Genomic DNA, 22872 nt, shown 5'->3' with positions numbered 1-22872 from the left:
TTAAAAACCAGAGCCATAGGATAAACAATGTAAATTAATTTATTCTCAAGTTCCCACAAGGCAGTCAAAGTCAATATTGACTGCTTTAAAACAGATTTTAACTTAGTGCCCAGCAAATATTTTCCTCGTAGTTTTGATTTTTTTTTCTCTTTCTAGTTAATTTGACAGAAGAGATTAAAAAAAATAAAAATCTATCAGATAAAATCATGTTTTTTTTTCTGCAACCATCAAAGATGGTTAATGAATTATATTTCAAGTACGAGGGCCTTATTTAGAAGTTTCTTACTTCAAAATTTATCTTTTAAAATGAAGACTCTAGAACTGAAAAGCCATTTCCCTTTTTATCAGGGTTCTTACTGCAGAGTTTTTGGCAAGAAAATCAAGAGAATATTTGTTAAATTTAATCATACCTTGCTGGTTAAAAGTAAGGCATTTAATTTCCTTTTAATTTTTATTTCAGAAAGTGTTCACATAATGCATTCACATTATTTCGAAGGCCTAACACTGCATAATTGGGCACCATTACCTCACAAATGGACCAGTCACAAAAAAAGCAGTTTAAAAAGACATTTACAGGTGTCCTTCTGCGTGTTGTCTTCTCAAAATGTTCTGTGGGTTTGTGTAACATATGCAAATGTGCGTTTGGAAAGCAGTAGTCTCCATTAGTCTCTAGAATATTAATGGATGTATTTGACCTGTGATTTGAAGTGTTATAGTCTGAGAATTGTTTTCTGGTGAGGAGTGAAATACCAGTGGTCTGCCCCGAATCTTCACTTTGTGGAGGTCTTAGTAGAAAGAATTGCAACCCTTTTCATGACATATGAGAATAGTATGTCCTTTATTGTGCATAATGAGTAGCATCCCTGATATGGACTGGTGAAGGGAGTTGATCTAATATTCTTCTCCTTCCTGTGGCAAGTGGAAAACACCAGGGTAGCGCTCAAGGATCAAGTGAGGGGCAGAGAGAATTCCGGCCAGGGAGCTCTGGTGGGAATCTCTCGTGTTGGTCACTCCATCAGGGACAAGGCAAGGATATTCAGTCTTCGTCTTTTATTTCTACTGCGTAAATCAAATGGGGTATCGGGCAAGTTAAAATGAAGTAAAACTATTCTTTAACTTAGCTACCCGTCTTTCAGGGTTCAGTTTTGGTGTTTTATATTGTCCTTTTCCTGTTTCACCTAAGAATTCCTACCTCTGCTCTTCTGGCTCTGAAATGTTTCCTCCCCATGCACTGCTCTGCAGTTGGCTCTTGCCGTCTTCCCCAGAGAAAGCTGCATTTCTGTGTTGTCATGTGGATATAGTATGAGAAGTAGGGTAATGAATGGCACTATAAAAATGTAATAGAGTTATGCTATTTGTGTATATATAGTGATCTGTGAAATAAATTACTAATGAAGTGCAGTCTCATTTAGGCTTTATTACTGCTCCACATAGAAAAACCCTATGATGAATGATCCTTTGTCATTTCTGTCATAAACAACATTTTTCTGGGTGGTATAACTCCTCCTCCTTAAATCATACTGAGCTGAGACTTGTCATGCATATGTCAGCTTGAATAGGCATTTTTAGAAACTATTAGTTAGGGTTGTTGAAGTTTTCTTTTTATTTTGCATACAAGTGTTTATTTTAAATAAATTACTTCTCTTTCAGCCCTGGTTAGTCAAATATGTCCCAAAAAATGTTCAGGCCCAAATCAGGAGCTTTATGGGGTGTGCTTTCTGATTTTTCTTTTGTTTTCAAGTTTTGCGGTTGCTATCCGGAAGCCATGGGAGCTCCTTATGGAACAAAAGCCATTGGAGCACATGCATCAAAAAGGGCCTTAGGAAAGATGTCCCAGAATGGAAGAAGTTGAGAACAACTCTGCTGATATCGGTGCTGTCCTTTTTCTTTCTCCAGCTAGATTTTTTACAAAGTGGAGATGTAGGATCATTGCCTTTTATTTTCCTTAGGAAATGAAAAATTTATCATCAGTTATTCAAACTTGAAATTTATTTCAGCTTGTATATTAGTTCAAATTTTACATCAGTACAAATGAGGCCTGTGTGTAATTCTCTGCATTCAAATTGCCTATAAAAGAGATCGGAGCAAGCTGGCAGTTGTGGTGGATATGTTTTATCAGGGATTTTATTTGCTTTCATTCGGGTTCAGAGTGAAATAGTATGTGGACATTGTTAAAGGAAGCAGCCGTGACCCAGACTTGTCTGTTTAGCAAACTGCTCCAAAATGTAGCATCACTGGATACTGGGAACCTCATGTATGAAATTTGAACATCCAGATTTTCAGCTCTGTCAATCTGTATGGACCCAAAGGCTCAAAAACCTTAAAGCTCAGCTAATAGAGAAGACTGTGGGGCAATTCCCTAGGACACCTAGATGACTGAGTTGGCAATAAGGAAAACATGTAGGTATATTAAACTATATGGAAAGCAAAGGCTCCACACAAAAGATTTCAGTGGTCACAAATCCCAGCAAAGTCATTTTTTTCTTAGCTCTAATTAGAGCATTCCATAGTTGAAGAATAATAGGGTTTGCATCAAAGAGATACCTGCTTCTAATATTAATACATCAAGATGATGATTACGTGTGACAGAAGCCTTCTTGACCACATCTTCAGCAAATATTCATCTTTGAAGCAAGAAGTTTCTCTCTGTATTTTGATTGCTATACTGCATCAGTACCTCTTTAAATCTTAATTAAACAACGTATATTGTGGAAGAATGAGTAACTGGTCTATATGACAAGTTGCTGAAAAGGAGTGGCAGCTGGCAATATCTTGTCTGCACCAGCTTTCCTTGTTGCTGCTACTATGGAGTCAAATTCCTGCTGTTAAAACTGGTATGAGCTGAAGAAAGGGAAATACACCCAGAAGTAAGCTTCCAAGACATGCTGCCTTATCTGAATAGAGGGCTTAAGTGATTTTACTCATTCTTAAAGAGTTAAACAAAATATTATTTTTTGAATGGTCTGAAAAATTGTGTCTTTCCAGACTTTACAAATGTTCAACAAATTTCTGATCTCTGAGAATTTAATTTTCTGTCTGTATTTTCTCTTCTGGTGATATTTGGTTTTTTTGAGCCTCTTGTTGTTTGCATCTGCCTGGCCATTTCACGTATAATAGGAATTTCCTCCTGAAAAAACACCCGCAAAGGTTCTCAATGTGTCCTCAGACCTGTGTGTTAGGTTGCAGTGCCATTTTGTCTGAAACCTACTCATGAAGAACATTTAAAACAGTGGAGGATATCCTAGTAGGATTTATATCTTGTCTTAGCTTTACTTGTTTTATGAAAGAAATTTATCAGTCTTTTACTCTCTGAATCAATCAAGGATTTATAGACAGTCAATGTAGTTACTTAAATTCAAAATCCTAAACTTAAATATTATTAAGGAAATACTTAAGCCATGTAATGTTGTAGAAGTGCCTGTGAATATTTCAGGTTTATAGCAAGCCAGTCTAGTAGAAAGAAAAACATGATTTATGAATCAAAAGATTCTAAAATGGGTCAAACCCTATCTTAACTCTTTTTAAATAATTTCTGAATCAGTGAATCCCAAAATAATAACTGTCTCTTCAGTCAGTGCCAGTACTGTTGTTATGCAATAACACTGCAGCATCCTGTCCTTTAAGGTCAGCACAGGTTCTGTGTTTCTGTCTTGGCCGACTCAATTTAGGTTGATGCTGGCATTTCCAGGTTGACTGTATCACCTTGCAAAGATTCCCTCTCACCTTGCCTTGAAAAAAGACACAGGTTGATGTCAGCTACTGATTATCTCTTTTCTGTTTAAAATAGTGGGAAGTAATTTTGGGGAGGTTATCCACAAAACTCTATTTCAAAACCATTATGCTTTAATGTAGTATGAATCAGCTTAATATCTGTTCCTACCATTTGAGCAATGATAACAAAAGGTAACCATTGTTTTTGATTTGCACAAATTACTCCTACTCCCAAGCACATCAGTTTGAGTTCTGCATTGGGGAACAGGTAATGAATAATACACAAAACTCTTACACCTGTAAAAGACAAGGAGAGAGGTCTGATATCTGCCATTCTGACACTTAGTGTTTCTTTTGTTCTTTGTAATCAAAAGAATAAAATAAACACTATTTAGTATATTTTACTTACTAGTAGTTTTAGATTAAAAGAGAGTAAGCAAAGCCTTATTTTCACAGTTCCTTCTTGATAGCAGTGTAACCATCTTTATGTTTCCTTTCTTAACTTTATCCATACTTGAGGACTGTATTTGCAATTGGAGTTTTTGAGTATTTTCTTAATAAGACATCAAACTTCAGGAATTAGTCTGGTGTGTATTATTTGCTCCCATGTTTGTGTTATGTTTCTCTCCATTAAATTATGGTGTAGTAGTAGCTAAATGGTTACCTTCTCTTTTTAGCTGCCTTTTCTGCTAATACTGCAATATTTTAGCCATCCTTTTTCAATTCTCTCTCATCAGTAGCTTTCAAATATTTATTATTATGTCCCTGCAAATGTTTGGGTTTTACACTGAAATAGTTTTATGGTTATGACAAAAGCACTTACTCCAGAAGAGAACATTTGCAGTAGAAGGTTAAATGTAACATATGTCTTCTGCACCTAAGCATATTTAAAAGGCTGTTAAATTGGCACCCCTGTGTGTGTAGTAATTGAAGGTCATTTTATGTCACAGTTCTCCTTTTAACTGACTTTTGTTGTTGTTTTATTGCTTAATGTGGGTAACATGGCATTGTTGTAATGTGCTTTATTTGAACAGCCTTATAGGGTAGTTTTAATACAGGTTATCTTATAGATGGATGAAAAAATTCCAAAGCATTTACGCTGCCTTTTCAGTAGGATTCCTGGGCTCTGACTCCTGAGCTCAGCTAACTAGGGGTATTCAGAAAGGTTAGTACCCCCAGCTGGCCCCCTTGTCCTTGTGCTGCAACTTAATACCTTTTTTACCAAACGCAGCTGTATGGATGGTGTATCTGCACATTTCACAGTCATGTATTAACAACAAACATCAGTTTCATTTTACATGACCTGAAGGCTGAAGGATTTCACTTCAAAATCCCTGTTGCTTTAGCTAAAGGAATACTCCTTCGGCTTCCTTAGTGCAGTCCAGTAAGCCCTACTACAATTGCATTACAATCTGGCTGCTCTGACTGATGTGGTAGTGGGATTCTTGTTTGCAATAATCCTTAGAATTCCTCCTCAATAACAGTGCTGCTACATATGTAAATAGGAAGCTTTACATCTTTCTTTGTGTCATAGTTTTATATATCTGCAGACTTGATCACTGCATTTCAGAAGTGTGAATCAATGTTTTCCACCATGCTGCATCCATGTAGTAGAAGTTCTTGTTTTGTTTCTAAGCCCTAGCTACAAGCTCCTGTCACACTTAAAGCATGTCTCACCATTACAAACAAGTTGTGGAGGCGTTAGCAGAACTATTGCAATTGCTTTTGTCTGTAGCATCGTCAGAATATCTAGCAGGACACGGCAAGGGCACTGTCCTCACTGGAAGCTGAAAATACGAGAGCTGCAGCTGTCTTTGCAGCATCCTTTTTCAGAAGTCCTGGTGTGTAAGGAGCCCTGGGCTCATGGGTTTCTTTTTGATGCAGACTAGTGAAACTTTTTGTTCCCTTCTCCTTCCCCCCTGAACAAATTTTGTAAATTAAAGTGCGCAGCTTTTAGTGCTTAAAAAAAAAAAAAAAAAAAAGAGGACCACTTCCATTTATGTTTGAAAGAATGATTGGTACTTTAAAAAGAGAAAAGAAGTGATAAAACAGCTCCCTTCCATTATGAAACTACTCTCACAAGTGCCTTTTTAAAAGACCTTGTGCTAGGAGCTCTGTTATGAGACTGTACTAATATGTGGACACAAATAGTAACATGTGGACACAAGGGACTGGCATGCTTCAAATTAGGTGGCTATTAAGGATGCATTGCTCTACTATAGTGTGTAGTGTTTCAACTGATCTTTCCTTGCAGAGTGCTAATAAATAAGTGATATGAGTTGGTCTGCAGTGCCTCCAGTGTTGTCACTGTAGGACTGCACTGTAATTAGGTAAAGGAATGTTCCTTACACTTCTGAATCTGAAGACGGCCAGGGACTTGAAACAGCATGTTGGATGCAGGTGCAGTGAAAAGAGGTGCAAGCCAAAGTGATCCATCCATGCTTCTGCTGCAATCTCTGTCTCTCTTTTCACCCTTTCTTTCTCCCTCTTCATCTGTCTCTGTCTCTTTCTTTCTCACTGTCTTTATTCAGTATATCTGTTTTGCTCTGATGAAAAAGGGAAAAGAGGTTGAAGGGGCTTTCCCATAATTATTCCAGAGCATTACTATTCTTTATCTTTGAATTATTTAAACTCAGATTTCCGTTATCTTGTTCTCTCTTGTGTTAAGTACATACAACTTTTTTTTTTTTTTTTTCCCCTAATGCCTAAATAAACAGGATTAGATGCAGGGTTTTCATTTATGACACTCGTCAAAAATGACTAATTTTAGATGTCTGTGCGTAATATCCCCTCACCCTCTGCTTCCTGGGGTCAAAGGCATATGTCATTTATTTTTTTCAAAAGCTAAATGAATAGATTCTGTCTGTTTACATCTCTTTTCTGCACCTTCACCAACATGTGAGCACTGTTGGATAATTTAATAATGTTTTACTTTCTTAAAGCCTGCAATGTTTCATCCACGATCATGATGTACCTTGATCACAGTCTATATATGTTTTCTATTTTATATTTTTTTCCCCAGGCTTATATGACTCTTCTAGTACCTTTAGAAGTACTTGATGCTTGTTGAGTGTTCTGACATGCTTGGGGTTGGTACTTGTGTGATGAATGTAACAGAAAAATAAATTTTAATTGTAATTTCTATAATTTGAATGCAGTTAGAATGTACTGTTTGCTGCATATTACACTTTTTCTTATATTTTACTCATTTTGTGCTTCATTTTAAAGCATGTTTTATCTTTTCATTTTGTCAGATTTACTATACTCCTTAAATTCTTCATTTAATTTCTCGCATTTGAGCTCAGCCAGATTGGATTCTATTGTCTTTTTTGACACTACAGTGTATTGGAATGAATATAGCTATTCCACTTGTCTCCTTGATTTAGACAAGGTCTGAATTAACAAGTCACATTTCATTTTGAAAACATATGTTTGCAATTCTTCAGTCTTACTCGGCATGTTTTCCACTTTAGTGAAGATGGAAAAGGTCTTTGTTTCTTTCTTTAAAAGACTCCTCTTCCTTTTCTCCTCTTGTCTGAAGCAATTATTTCTATAGTAGTAGATATTTTCTTTTTCATCGTTTGATGTTTCACTTCTAAGTTTAGTCTGGTTATTTTTGAAAGGGCTAAAGTAATAATCAGTCTTACTTTCACCATCTGTCTTCAGAATCTGTCTTTTCATTTTGTGTTAGAGGACAAACAGTTTATGTTATGTCAATGATTAGTTGGCAATGACAGGAGTTTTTCTTATAAGGATTGATAACTTCATAATCAGGAATAAACAAAATTCAGCCGTGTTCTGGGTCAGGCTAAACTCTCCTGTGAGAAGGTGAGACTGTGGAAGAGAGATTATAGACAGTGAAAATTAGCACTCAACCTGTATTGCATCAGAATTGCTGAAAAGTGAAATAGCATATGTTTCTATGTCAGCTCCCTAGAACAGGAAGTTGGGGTGCTGGAGCTTGTTCTTCTGGGAGCAGCATTTAAGTGAGATCCGTGTATTGCTCTCTACTGTATTCCTTTATCTGTCTTATCATTTGTGTAATTCTCAGTTTTACTATAACTATGTTGTGGTCACAATGGCGAAAAGGTCCTGATAGTTGTTTTACATCTTGTCAAAAGCAATTTGCCTGTATTCCTGTTTACTTCCTGGCTTTAAATACATGGAAACTGTTTTAAGAAAGGAGACATTTTTCTTCAAAGTCATAGCACTGTGTGTAAATGTGTGCATGGTTTTTTGTGTTTGAGATGAGTATTTCTTATCTTCAGGCAAAGAAACAGTGACTATACTTTTGTCTCTGGGATTTTTTGGCAAGCCTCATCTGCTTTTTTAAATGTTTTGTTGCTTCCAACTACATTACTTCTTCCATATTCCTACCATCTGTGTCTTCAAGACCTGAATCATCAATGTTTTGTATTAAACTTGGTAATTACCAAGTCCTTTACTATTCATTCCCCTCCCTTTTCTTCCTCCTTTCCATTATGATATTGTACCTTTCTCTGTACGTGTTTCTCTTTCCTTTTTATATATATGAAAAACATGGTGCAAATTTACTTCCCTTGAGAAAGGATAGGTAGACAAGATAAGGGAGTGGTTGCCCTCAAGGCAGGCTGTGTATGTGTATGGAGCTCTTCTATATGGTGGATTACAGTCTGGTTCAAATTTTAGGGGTCAGGAGAGAGTTGAATGTCATGGACATCATTGTTACAGGAGTTTGCTAGACCATCCAATCTAACTCAGCACTGGTAAGGCCACACCTAGAGTAGTCTGTCCAGTTACGGGCTCACCAGTAGAGAGAGGTGGAGCTACTGGACACTACAGTGAAGGGCCAGTGAGAGGATTAAGGAACTGGAGCACCTCTCATGAGGAAATTCCTTTTACAGATGGGCCTAGAGAGGAGAAAGATAAGGGGGTATTTTACCAATGTGTATAAATACCTGAAAGAAGGGTGTGACAAGACCAGAGGCAGTGGGCCTCTTATGTGAACATCAGCTAAAATTTTTTTTGTTAGGGCACAGTTTGCCTAGAGAGATTGTGGATTCTCCATCCTTGAAGATATTTAACAGCCGCCTGGACGTGGTCTTGGGAACTGGTTGTATGTGACCCTGCTTGAATGCGAACAGGAACATTTGTGGAGAGTGTCAGAGTACTTACTTCTTGACTTTGGTAATGCAGAAGGCAAATGAGGGTGGTGCACAGGCAGATCTACTTTTCAGTAGCATGGAATAGCTGGTTGGGTATTAATAATAACTTATCATGCTAGTCATAGCTATTTCTGTGAATCATAGAATTGCTAGGAAAAGGCCTTTGAGAACATCAAGTCCAACCATACCTGTCCACCATTAAATCATATCCCTAAGCACTTCATCTACCCATCTTTTAAATACCTCCAGGGGTGGTGACTCAGTCACCTCCTTGGGCAGCCTGTTCCAGTGCCTGATAACCCTTTTGGTGAAGTTTTTCCTTATGTCTAAGCTGAAACTCCACTGGCGCAACTTTGAGCGCATTCCTCAGGGAAGCAGAGTTCAAGATCCTGAACGGAGCAAAGAATTAGTGGTAGTAGACTGAAAAAAGAAACTTTGGGACAATTGCTGAAGGGGGTGTGTGATTTAATGACTGTGAACACACATACAGCTGACTTAATGCCTTTTCTGCCTCCATTTTCACCAACAAAATCTCCCAAGCCCCTAAGCTTTGTAAAAGCATTCAAAGAGGAGAACTGCCAGCAGCAGATAAAGACCAAGTCAAGATTACTTGCAAGAACCTGACCCATAGAAATCCATAGGATGCAACAGACTGCATCCAAGGGTGCTGAGAGTGCTGAGTAATATCTTTGCAAGGCCACTCTCTATCATCTTTGAAAGGTCCTGGAGATGAGGAAAGATCTGCAATGAGTAGAGAAAGGAGATCTTGCACCCATCTTCAAAAATGGCCAGAAGAACTTTGGGGTCTTGGTAGGCAGCAAATTAACGAAGATTGAGTTTAGCACCCTGGCAGTAAAGAAGGCTGGCAGTATCTTGGGCTGAATGAACAGGAACACAGCCAGCAGGTCAAAAGAAGTGATCATTGATAGCCTTTCTTTCAAGACATTGTCATATTGGAGCAAGTGTGGAGGACTACCAAGATGCTTAAGGGGCTGTAGCACGGGAGAGCTGGATTTGTTCACACAGGAGAAGAAGTAACTGCAAGGGGATCTTATGGTAATTCACAGCTAGTTAATGGTAAACTGTAGGAAAAAAAAAAAAAAAAGGGGATGTGTAGGGAAGCATACACCTTTTTGATCTGGAAATAGTGATGTATGTTATTTCATTGCTAGTTTCTAAATCAGATTTCAAAAGAAGATATGGTTATGATTATGGACAGCTCAGCAGAAACATATGTTTGGTCAACCTTTAAGCAACAGCAACAGGGAAGCTGCCCTACAGAAAATAACCTTGCAATAAATTAATAGTATGAAGTCATCATCTTGAATATTAAGCATGACCAGTTCACTTCAGAAGCTTTGGAAAGAGCCATAAAAAAAAAAAAATTCTAAAAAAAAAAAATTACTGGTTTGGGGATTTTTAATCTGACAGCAAAATTAAATATGTTTTCAAAGATTTGGTAACAATCAACGTGTGTATTTCACGCAGTAGGCAACTAACCCATAGAAGTCTTTTGCATACTAAAAGTTAGCATTGGTTGCTGACAGTTTAACTGATATAAATAGAAAATGGTGGATGCCTATAAATGAGTAGTAGCCATAGTTATATCAAATATACTGAAATATTTATAGAAAATAAAAATCCCTTTTTTCAGTCTTATGCCAGCTAAGCGAAATAGAAATCTTTTCTTTGACAGCTTTCCTAGTAATTGGCTATTATGTGATCTTTTGCAAGATTTAGCTACATGATCTGTTCCCTGCAATTATCAACCTCTGGTTTTACCTGATAGTTACCATATGGTACCACTCGTATATTACTGACTGCTGAAAAATATAGTATCTTTGCTTAACATTGAGTTGGGTAGCAGAAACACTGTCATCAGAAATGCAGCCGTTGTTTAACAGAACTTACAGAATTTTTGTGACAACTACAGCTGCTTTTCCTTTTCTAACCCAAGCACATTCATGCTCATTCTCTATTATAAACTTGCCAGCTGTTAGTGCATCCTTTTAGTTTGGTGCCATTTATCACAGTCTCTTTGAATGGTAGTTGCATAAGTGGAAAAACTACTTTTAGATAGATAATGGCATACTTGGTCAGCAATTGCGCAGCGGAGGGTTGCAACCAGGTGATCTTTAAGGTCCCTTCCAACCCTAATCGTTCTGTGATTCTGTGAAATACATGCAAGTTCACTTAAAAGTATTTTTCAGGTGGATGGAAGTTTAGTTTTATGATTGCCAACTATTACTGGACAGGGAGAGCTCAACCTGTGGAGAACTCCTTGACATAGTTGGTTCCTGGATTGTTAGAATCATAGAACGGTTTGAGTTGGAAGGGACTTTAGAGATCATCTAGTTCCAGCCCCACTACCGTGGGCAGGGACACCTCCAACTTGGCCTTGAACACCTTCAGGGATGGGGCAGCCACGACTTCCCTGGGCAACCTGTTCCAGTGCATCACTGCTCTCATCGTGAAAAAACTCCTCCTTATGTCTAGTCTAAATGTTCCCCTCTCCAATTTTTATAGCCATTCCCCGTAGTCCTCTCACTACAAGCCTTTGTGAACAGTGCCTTCCTAGCTTTCTTGTAGCCCTCTTCAGGTACTGGAGGGTCACTATAAGGTCTCCTTTGGGCCTTCTCTTCTTCAGGCTGAACAACTTCAACTCTCAGCCTGTCCTTGTATGGGAGGTGCTCCAGCCCTCTGATCATCCTTGTAGCCCTCCTCTGGACCCGTTCCAACAGCTCCATATCCTTCTTATGTTGAGGATTCCAGAACTAGACAGAAACTCCACAAGAGGTCTCGCAAGAGAGGAATAGAGGGGCAGAATCACCTCCTTCAAGCTGCTGGCCACACTTCTTTTGATGCAGCCCAGGATACAGTTTTCTCTACGCTAAGGCAGGATCAACAATGTCTGCATTTTTTGATAGATTTTGACCAAAACGTTTTTTGGTTGGTCAGTGATGGAGAATTCACAGATTTTCTGAATAAGTCCAGTGCTTCATTGTTTTCACTGTTAGAAAGTATTCTCCTCAGTGTCTAATCTAAATATGTCTCACTACTCTGCATATCCATGAACAGCATAGAGATTACTGTGTTCATTTTGCAATAGCCTTCAAACATGAAGGCAGTAACCCATTCCCCGTTTCCCTGTTTCTTTTTCTTGAGAAGTATTCCTTATTAATGCAGTCTTTGTAGATCTAGGACTTTAAATCTGCACTCATTCTCATTTCTCTCCTTTGGACTTTGTATAGTTGCAGCAATCAAAATCAGACATATTACTGCATCCCAAGGGAGAAGTAACACCAAGAACAGAACTGATTTCTGTATTTTTACATAGTATTCCCATTTAAAACTTCAGTGTTGTGCTCACCTTCTTGGCCTCAAGTTGTACCAGAGGAGGTTAAGATTGGATATTAGGAAAAAAATCTTTACTGAAAAAGTGATGAAGCATTGGAACAGGCTGCCCAGGGAAGTGGTGGAGTCACCATCCCTGGAGGTGTTAAAAAAACGTGTAGATATGGCGCTTTGGGACATGGTTTAGTAGACATGTTTGTATTGTGTTGAAGGTTGGATTTTATGATCTTGGAGGTTTTTTTCGCCCTTAATGATTCTATGATTCTTTGCAATTTTATAGCAAAGTTGACTTATATTCAATTTGTGATCAGCCCATGTGCTCATAAGCCACAAATGCTCTTCTACAGAAGCATTGAATAGCTACTCAGTTTCTTCATTTTGTATTTATCTGGTTATGTATTGCAAGAGTTTGAAACTTTGCTCGCATTTCACACTATTGCAATGCCCTACTTATCCTTATTGTTTCCAAAGTAATTCTCAAATCCATCAAGAGAATTTTTTTGTTTCAGTTGTAGATTTTCATGTGCTCAGTCCCTCTGTGACTGATGTTATTTGTAAATGCCTTCCGTTTTTTTAATTATGCAGCTGAAATACTGCTTCACAGTTGATAATAAATAAACTGTAGCTCCCTAAGTAGAATTCTGTGTAGTTCTGTAGCCACCTAATTACAGTTTATATATCTTTGCTGAAGAAAATGTCTGTGACATAGTGTTGTTAAAACCAAGATGTAAAACTTGTGCTGTCTCTTCTATCACAAGGCCTTTTATGTTGTCACAAGGAAAATGAACTGACTTGATGTGACCTATTCTTGACAAATCTGTATTGGCTGTTGCTCTGCTCCTTGTCAGCTTCCAGGCCGTTATGTATAGTGCAATATCTTGTGCTTTAATCATTGCACGTATTTTCCAGAGCTTGAAGACAGAGGGAGCAAGCATGATATTTAAACATAAGATGCTTGTGTCAACTGAGATACACTGCAGTCTGTAGTCTAGTACCGAACTTGTTCTTCAAAAGGTTACATAGGTCCCCCGTGGGTTCTGGGTTGTATCTATTCAGCATCTGTCTGTAGGAATGTCTTAAGACACACCAGGGCATCTCAAAAAAACAATCGGTTGTCTATGTGTAGATCACAGAGTTCTTCTGAGGCTGGCTTAGTCTTAGGTTCCTTGATGAGTTCTAGAGCCTCCTTGTCACTTCTGATCCACTCAGTCTCATTTCTGGCTGTATTCTTAGTGTGAAGGTAGCTGAACATCAAAGTTTAATAACCAGTGAAATGGGTAGATTTTGCAGTCATTGTACCTACCAAGACCTTCCTGAAGTTCTTTGGGTGGTCTCTGTTGTCCTCATTCCCCTTCATTTTTCCCCTGGAATCTCCTTCAGTGGTGGGGAATCTGCTGGACACTGGGCGCACTGTCTTTTCTTAATCTATTTTGCAGATTGGTTCCTTTCTGTTTCCAGGACAGGTTCTAATCTGGAGATTACCTTTCTGTATATATAAAGATCATATGAAGGTTTGGAAGGTTTATCATGGAGAGAGCTTCTTATTCTCTGATTGTGTGCTTGAGTGTCTTGTGCAGTTACATCTGAATTTCAAACTCACCAAACAGTTGCACATCTAAACTAGTCACCAGTGCCCATTTTAAACTTCCTGTTTCTAGAGGAACAGGAATATAATCTTTGGTGTCCAGTGGAGCAGTCTGTTGTTAGTGCTGGGGAGTATGTTTGTGACTGCTCATACCTGCAATGTTTTGTCCAAATGTATCCGCCCTTTTCTCTAGTTCTGCTCTGTGTGGCAAAGGGTGTCTTTTTTAAAGAGACAAGGTAGATCGCCTCCAGAAATGCATTGCCTCCCCTTTTATGTTTTGCTTTGTAAGCATTAACAGGAATCAATTTGGTCTTTGCTTTCCTTGTTACACTTTTCGGTGTTTGCAGTACCTTACCTCTTTGTAGCTTTCCTGTATCCAGTTTCTGAGCTGTTTGACACAGAGAAGGATAGGATTCACCTCCAAATGAAGACATCTAAAGTGTGCTAAGTGTCTAAACTTCCATTACAGACGATGCAGATTGAGTCAATATATGAAAAAAGAGCCTGGAGAGCTATTTTTCTCACTGTGAAGTAGATGCCAACTTGCAGGTCAGCTGAATAGTCCTCTAGGCAACATTGCTTCAGCTAGATCTCCATTGGCTGTAACAAGAGACTGGAAACCTAGGCCACATCTAGACGTTTACATTAGTTGTTTTAATCTTAAGATAGAGTCAAGCCAAGAATGCCACCACCCTCCATTACTTTTTAAGTTACACTCATATGGATCTGTAGGGCCTAGGCTTGTGTACCTTTGATACTAACATTATAGAAAGCATTAATAGCAAATGTTAATCTTTGTCATCAAATAATGTTTGTAAAGTATGAGTTTGGGTATTGCTTGCTTTATGATTGCTAGGAGTTGCTCCTTCTATTCACACTCTCAAAGATTCCCAAAAGCACTTTAAGCAATGGCCTGAAGCCACTGATGATAAGTGGCAAGCGTCCAGTTAGAGAATTGGAAGGTTAGAAGTGAGACAGCTCATGGGCTGAGATAAAGACAATTTAATAGCTAAAGCAAAAGCTGCACACGCAAGCAAAGCAGAACAAGGAATTTATTCACTAATTCCCATCAGCAGGCATATGTTCAGCCGTCTCCAGGAAAGCAGGGTTCCATCACGCATACTTGGGAAGTCAAAGACCATCAATCTGAATGTCTCCCAGCCTTCCTTCTTCTTCCCCCAGCTTTTTATTGCTGAGCATGACATTACAAAGTGTAGAATATCCCTTTGGTCAGTTGGGGTCAGATGTCCCAGCTATTTCCTCTTCCACCTTCTTGCACACCCTCAACCTACTCGCTGGTGGGATGCTGTGAGAAGCGGAAGAGGCCTTGACTTTGTGTAAGCACTGCTCAGCAGTAACAAAATTATCCCTGTATTAGCAACACTATTCAGAATACAGTTCCAAAACATAGCTCCATACTAGCTGCTATGAAGAAAATTAGCTCTATCCCAGCCAAAACTAGCACAACTGTGCCAAACCTTTTTTTTGCACTTTCTGCCTTCCACTCCACATAATGCTTCACAAGCCTTGAAAAAGTGTCGGACCTAAAGTCAGTGTTTCCATTAAGACAGTTAAGAGCTATAAATAGTTATTGTTTACATCTGTATTTGGGTGGCTAAAGAAATCTGAGTAGGTACCCTATTTTAAATAAGCTTTTAAAAGAGAAAGCAGTTCATTACATGAATAACCATGCTGGACATTAAGTACTGTGAGATCTGGTTTTTGCTGACACTGTAGCATGAAAGAGCAATTAATGCATCAAACTTCATGATCACCAGTAGGAAGTACTGAAAATGTATAGGATGAACAAACATTAATTTGGACACGGTTGGCCTACCTAATATAATGGATGTGTAAGGAAAGCACAAAAATTAGTTGCTGAAGTGTGTGTTCCCAAGTAGTCAACACGGTTTACAGTAATCTGCATTCAGAGGATGTCGAATTCATAGAAACTCGTGCATGATGAGACGCATTCTGTTGTTGCAACCTGTTCTGAAGCTTACTGTCACTTTTTACTAGATTTGATAACAATTTCTAATCCGTTGGGGATTTTGTGGGGCAAGACAGTTTCTGATATGTTACAAATTTAGAATCATAGAATAGTTAGGGTTGGAAGGGACCTTAAAGATCATCTAGTTCCAACCCCTTGCCATGGGCAGGGACATCCCACTAAACAAGGCTGCCCAAGGCCCCATCCAGCCTGGCCTTGAACACCTTCAGGGATGGGGCATCCACAGCCTCCCTGGGCAACCTGTGCCAGTGCCTCACCACTCTCATAGTGAAAAAATTCTTCCTAATGTCTAGTCTAAAACTTCCCCCTTCCAGTTCATACCCATTCCCTCTGGTCCTATCACCACAAGCCTTTATGAATAGCCCCTTTCCAGCTTTCCTGTAGGCCCCTTTCAAGTATTGGAAGGTCTCCTCTGAGCCTTCTCTTCTCCAGGCTGAACAAGCCCAACTCCCTCAGCCTGTCCTTGTAGGGAAGGTGCTCCAGCCCTCCGATCATCTTTGTAGCCCTCCTCTGGACCCGTTCCAGCAGCTCCATATCCTCCTATGCCAATTTTGCACTGTACATTCATCACAGGTCAGTTTAACCCTGGTGCCTAGTGCTGGAGAATGACATTTGTTCCGTGTTACAAAAGAGTAATGGTGTCTGTTCACATACATAAATAAATTTTTTTTTCCTGTATCTGTGTGTTAAAAATGCTGCTAAATTTTTAATATTTTAGGCACTTTAATACGAAAGTATCAAAATGTATTTTCTCATGCTTTCCATCTTGAGTAAGTGTCAATTATAGGACTGTTCTTCCCTTGAGTTAAAGTATAAAACCACAAAAGAGGGTTAATAGCAATTCCTAGAAAGTGTATAATTACTTGAGTGATACAGAGCGCTTAATTTGGATGTATTTTCACTTCTCTTGCTGATTTTTTTGTTTGGTGTTGTATTGTGAGGTATTATAGTCAAATGGCATGATGTTCATATATAAGCTTTCACATAGGAAATATGTTACACTTCACAGCAGCTATAGATTGTGGATCATTATTAGTTTTATAAATTTTGAACCATTTGAAAGAGAGAGAGAAATATTAGATTTGCTAATTCCTTGTCTTGAGGCATTCTAGCTAAGATCAGATAACCTACCAATACAGACATACGCAGTACTTGCTGCATCCCTACTGAACCACCAGTGTACATCTTCAGAGTGAGCTACAAGAAAGAATCTCTGCCTTATTGTCAGAAGAGAATGTTCAGTCAAACTTGGCAGAAAGTAATTGAAGTAGTTGTTCATAGAAAGATTATACTATTTCTGTTGATAAGTGTGTTTGACATTTGCTTTGTAACGCAAACAGATATTGTGTTTTAGCAGGTATGTTTTGGAACGGTTTTTTGTTGCTTTCAATAAAAAGAGGAACTTTCAAAAGCCTTTGAGAATTCTGCACAGAAGTATTAATTAGAAAACATAATTCTACCATTGTGCTTAATCAGAAAACCAGAAATTTAAAGCTCAACAGGATAAAACATAAACTTTCCAGGAAATGTTTGTTGTTTCCATTCATTAACACACTGTCTCTGTTGGACAGCATATTTTAAATACCATAAAAATTAATAGTGTATTTAAGAACTGCTTTATTGGCATGTTTCTTCAAATTCTAATTTAGACCTAGTGGTTAATTGTGCTGTCTCTATCATCAGAGCGTAGAGAAGTTAATACACCCTTTGGCTTCCAAATTTTCCATTTCCACTTTGAGTTCTTGGCTTAGGTGAAAATGTTTTCTCTGGGCAAGATCAGAAAAGAAGATTTCATTAGAGGCTGTTAGCTAATATTGTAGGAGGAAGACCTCTTAGTCCTTTCAAATTTAACAGAGCAGAAAAAATGTCATCCTGATTTCACATGACTAGGGTATTGAGAAAAGGACTGAAACATCGTCTTAGTGTTGTTGTTTGTAGTAGACCCTTTCCAGTAGATGGAAAAGTGTTCCATTCCCTCTTTCTTTTCAAAGCAACTAGATGTAAAATTGCTCGGTTTATGTTCTAATTTGTTTTCCCCATGTAGAACTTTTTTTTGCCCGTGTAGAAACCTCTAAATGAATCAAAAATAGCGAAGCAATGTAACTTGTTAGTTTAGTTTTGGTTGTTTTCCTGATTTGCTAGTGGATCTGCTTTCTGCCTTGTACTTTTTTCTCTTGTAACATTCTGAAAATTTCTGTCAATCACTTCAGCAATTTGGCCATTACGAGTTCCTTTAGCTTTTTTGTCGTCATCCTTCTGTCTTTGAGCTTTAACTGACTGAATAAATTTTTCCTGTTCCATTCCTAGCACAGGTATTCTTTGATCTCAAATTTCTGAGCAAGTTTGGTGAAGTCACTGGGGCTGGACAACTCTTTCTTTCCTACATTTTTTCCATTGGTATCTCTTACCCTAAATTATGTGTATCAAGTCTAGATAATAATGACTACTTTCATGTACCCCTCCATAGTGTTTTAGTCTGAAATTATTCTTTCATATCATGTTAAAACAGATCACTGGAAGCTTCTTTCTTTCTAATTAATTAGTCTGTTTCCACCTCCATATCATTATATGCTCTTCTGTCTAGATTTCAGCTGTTTCAGCTAAAGTCTTCCACAAGCTGTGTGGTCCCTTGAGCTTAGATGTCCGGAAAACTCCACCTCTCCTCTGCCAGTTCATCAAAGGCAGTGACTTCTTTTTGAGTTTGTTGTTCTTACTTTTCTTAACTTCAGCATTTTTAACATGATATTTTCAATCTTGTGAGCATAGTTTCCTAATATTTTTAAGCTTTAACAGTTAATTCCAAAGTTGTCAGTGAAGCCTGCATCTGTTTTCCGATGCAGTCCATAAATGATCTGTTGTTCCATTGCTTCTAGTTGACCTATACTAATTTTTTGTCTTAGGTAGCCCGCGCAGTCTTCCCATTCTCCATTTCTGCTCTTCTTTTTTCTATTTTTGAACTTCTTTTTTCTTCCACCGGTAGTTACTACTTGGCAGTTTTTCTGGTCTGCAAGAAATAATGAATTTTACGTATGACCTTCCTAACATTTACTTTCTGTACTGAAGTTGTAGCCTGTCCTTTTCTCTCGGGGGGACTAGTTAGCATTTGAATTTGATTGAACGTGTTTCTGTCATTTAGCTCAGGGTTTGCAGTTCCTTTTTTACACCGTATAAGAAATTTTGCATGCCCAAAATTGGCACTTTTTCCAAGTATTATTAGCCAATAAAATAAAAGGTGCAGTAATTTCTCCTACAAAGCTTGCTTTTCTCACCTCTTTACAACAACAGGGTTACGATGATGATACTGTTATTCTTGTATTCACATGGTAAACTAACCTGGCAGTCTTCATAATGCTCTTAATTTATGCAGCCTAGTGAAATAGCTCAACCACACTTGGCTACAATTTCATATTATGTTTAATGCAACCTGAAAGTGCTGCTGAAAAATGACATTCTCTTTCTGCCTCTTGTGCTGCATTCCAACTTTGCATGAGATCTAACCTGTCAACCTATGTTCACATGAGTAGATGTTATTATTTCATCTCCTTTTATGTTAAAACTGAAGGTAGCTTCAGCACCTTTCTGTGGGAAGCAAATGCTTGTTTATTTAGGAACTTGGCATTATTTTCTTTTTGACTTCTCATCTTACCTTTTAGGAAATTGTGTGAGTACTGTTTTTGACCATCTGCTGCTTTGTTTGTCCGGATGTAAGAAGCACTTTAACGAACCAACTCTGGAATTTAAATATTTCTGGGAAACTTAATTTGTGCAGAAAGAAGACAATATGTCATACCAACTTGTTTTATACAATAAATACATTCTCTTTGTGGCCTTCCTCTTGTCTCAAGATTTTATTTTCTTGTTGCTTCAGCTGCACGTTTCACTGTTCCTTTCCAGTTTTTATCCAGTTTCAGTATTAGTCATAGCATATCTGTAACCAATAACCCTGTGTTCCACAGCTCACATCATGAGCAGCATAGAGCATGACGTACGCACTCTACTTGAATGCAAATCCTATAACTTGTTGGCAAAACAATGCCACGTAGCAGGAAATCACAGGCAGCAGTACTGTAGGTTTGCATCCTGCTGAGGGACCCTAGTACCATGCACATGCAGTTTTCTTGCTGTAATCAAATGCCTTTAGCATTTCCTGTTTTTCAGAATCCATGCTTATCATTCTATTTCTTATTTTACAGCTTCACATCTCTCTGGTTTACTCCTATAAGACCATTGTGGGGCAGCTAGGCAAAGAGTAAATCTGTTCTGAAAATAGGGCCAGTATCACCAGTGAAATGTGTAGCTCAGAGAGGGAGATACAGCTAAATATTACTTAATGTTTCTGACAACTCTGCTTCTTTCTGGCCCCAGTTTAAAACAAGAACTGAGAATTAGGGTATATTACATAGCTAAAATGGTTAATATGTTGGAAAATGTGTTGTTTTTTACTGCTAGATCACAAATTATGTTGTCAAATATTTATCTCTTAGTTACCTTAAAGAATGTAAAATGAACTGCAGCGAGAGTGTTTGTTCTAGCAATGTTACCTCCTCCAGCATTGCCTTCCTTTGTCTATTTATTTGTTAATTTGATTTTATTGCCTGTTTACTTATTATGCTAGAGGTGATAGACAGTGCTAATTTGTTTTCTGTAATTACTATTTTCAGTTATTGGAATTCCTTCAATAGTCAGACATATCCTTTCAAACTGAAAATAAGCATTAAATTTTATAGTAAAAGAAAGCTCAATAATTGGGTTGCTTTTCAATATTATTGCAGAAAATATTGTGATTGAGACTTCTAATGATGTTTTATGATTAAACGTTTGACAGATGTAGAAAGTAAAAATAATTATCATGTCGTTCCACAGTTTTCATTCTTGATGCTTATAGAATTACATGTTTTAAAAGCTAGTTTTAGTGCTGAGTTCGCACTGTTATTTTGTTAAGGTTACTTGTCATCCAGTCTTCTGCCAGTACAGCATATTAGCTAACATGAGTGTTAGGTTTATTTAGAAACAGCAGTTACTGTCTTCATTACATTTAATTAATTTTTTTTGTACTATATTCCAGGCAGATGCACAAGTACAGTCTTCACTTTTGATTGTGTACAATAGCTCTAGACAAAGGCTCAAGATAGCAGGTGGTGATTAAAACACATCAATCAGTTGTAAAGTGAGTTATCAGTAATACCATTGACTGGTTACTATTGAAGAGAGCACACTGATGCTGGATTAACCCACTTGCATTTACAGGAATGACTATAATGGCAATGCTGTTTTAGTAATAGTAGATAATTTTCTTTGTTATTCCCACTCCCTATCTCACCCCACTTCCCTTAATTGGAACTCTGTTCTTATGTAATCTTTGTTATCAGTGTTTCTGACACTGTCTTCTGCTACTATCCGCTTGTTTTCTAGATGGGAAGTGATGGAGTTTTGCGCCTCAGTACTTCTGCTCTAAATAATGAATTCTTTGCATATGCAGCACAAGGGTGGAAACAGCGATTGGCAGAAGGTAACTCCCTACTTCTCAGATTTACCAAAAGTTAATGTTTTTTATGAAGAATGCCTCTGTTTCTACTTTTGAAAAATACTTTCAGAATAGAAAATGTAAAACACCAGTAATTCAGCAAAAGAAAAATTGCTGGTTCCATTTTGAATTTAGTGTACATTCTTAGAGTTGCTGTGGTAGCTTGTTTCAACAGTTTAAAAAAACCCAACCATTTTCATCACTGTTAGCCTTGGAAACATAAATGCATGCAACTAAATCCCACCAATATACTTTTGAAATACTGCTGTTATATGGTAAATTAAACCTTGCTATGTCATGCTCACTTTTGTTTTTCATTATTTTCATTTGGAATGGTTGGAAGACTCTAACAGAAATCACTGTTTGTCGTCTTTGTATCTTTAATTTGTAATTATCCATATTAAGCTAAAGCTTGACAACTTTTATTCAACATGCTAGTATTTGTTTTTTAGGAGAATTTACACCAGAAATGCAGTTGCGCATCAGACAAGAGATTGAAAAGGAAAAGAAAACAGAACCTTGGAAAGAAAAATTCTTTGAAAGGTTTTATGGTGAAAAGTAAGTACTGAAGGAAATAAAACCTTTTTTTCATTTTCTTTTAGGAAGAAATGAAAATATAATTCTCTGCTTCACATAGCACGATCATATGCTGTAAAACTTAATAAAGCAGTTATCAAAGACAGTCATTCCTCAGTACAAGAAGTTGTGGGTAGAATTATAGTGCATGTCTGCACTTGCTTTACAATTGCATTTTTAAAGGTTCATAACTCAATCATTAAAATTCATTCCAAGGAGACGTTAAGACACAAGGCCCAAGCATGCAAGTGTTTTCTAATTATCTTTTCAGAAGAGAGCATTAAAATAATTCTCCTCTCATGCAAAATATAAATACAACTTGTGCAGACTGGAAGACCAGAACAGACGTTTCTGTAGCATCTTTATATTTATTTTATTTTTTTAAGCTCATTGCAAAGCTTCTAAAATCAAATAGTGCTTTTTATTTTTTGACTGAGATGGCCAGTAGCTGGAGTAGAATACATGAAATTGAAGACATGTTGGCTAGAGACAATTGAAAGTGACAATGACTAGGCTACTTTTAGAAGTGAGATGCAGACTAAATAAATGCCCTTACCTGACTAAAATGAAATAGTATCACTCCAGGTGCACGATTGGGGCGAGTCAGCACAATTTCATTGATGATCATACAGAGACGTCATTCTGCAGCAGCTGAACTTTCAGTTCTTGTATGCTGTTTATTTAAAAATCAAAATTTTATGGAGATTCTTATCTTTGAAAAATTGAAGGATTTTCCTCATAAAAATTTGTTTTAAAAGTTAATCCATCAATACTCAGAATTACATGTTTGTTTTTAAAAATATTTAGTAGAAGTATTAATTATTATAAATTACAAATAATTCTTTTAGTATTACTTTATCGTTGTTATTATTTTCAACTCTGTTTTAGTGGAAATTATAGGTAATACTTAACAGACAAAAAGGTGCCAAGGGAACCATCATCACGTGAAATGTCTTAGTTTTTACAT

At 37.5% G+C, this 22872-nt stretch overlaps 1 protein-coding gene across 1 annotated transcript in view; it reads left to right on the top strand.

The window, feature by feature from the left end:
• Nucleotides 1-22872, top strand: part of ASXL3 (ASXL transcriptional regulator 3) — a 127489-nt gene that overhangs the window by 87074 nt on the left and 17543 nt on the right. Inside the window, 2 exon segments of the mRNA XM_054058533.1 lie at nt 21218-21314; nt 21782-21887. Coding sequence (XP_053914508.1) covers nt 21218-21314; nt 21782-21887 — 203 coding nt within the window.

This window comes from Cuculus canorus, chromosome 2 (genome assembly GCF_017976375.1).
Source record: "Cuculus canorus isolate bCucCan1 chromosome 2, bCucCan1.pri, whole genome shotgun sequence".
In the NCBI taxonomy this organism is placed as follows: Eukaryota; Metazoa; Chordata; class Aves; order Cuculiformes; family Cuculidae; genus Cuculus; species Cuculus canorus.
The sequence above is the reverse complement of the archived record's forward strand: the minus strand, read 5'-3'. Positions and strand labels throughout refer to the sequence as shown.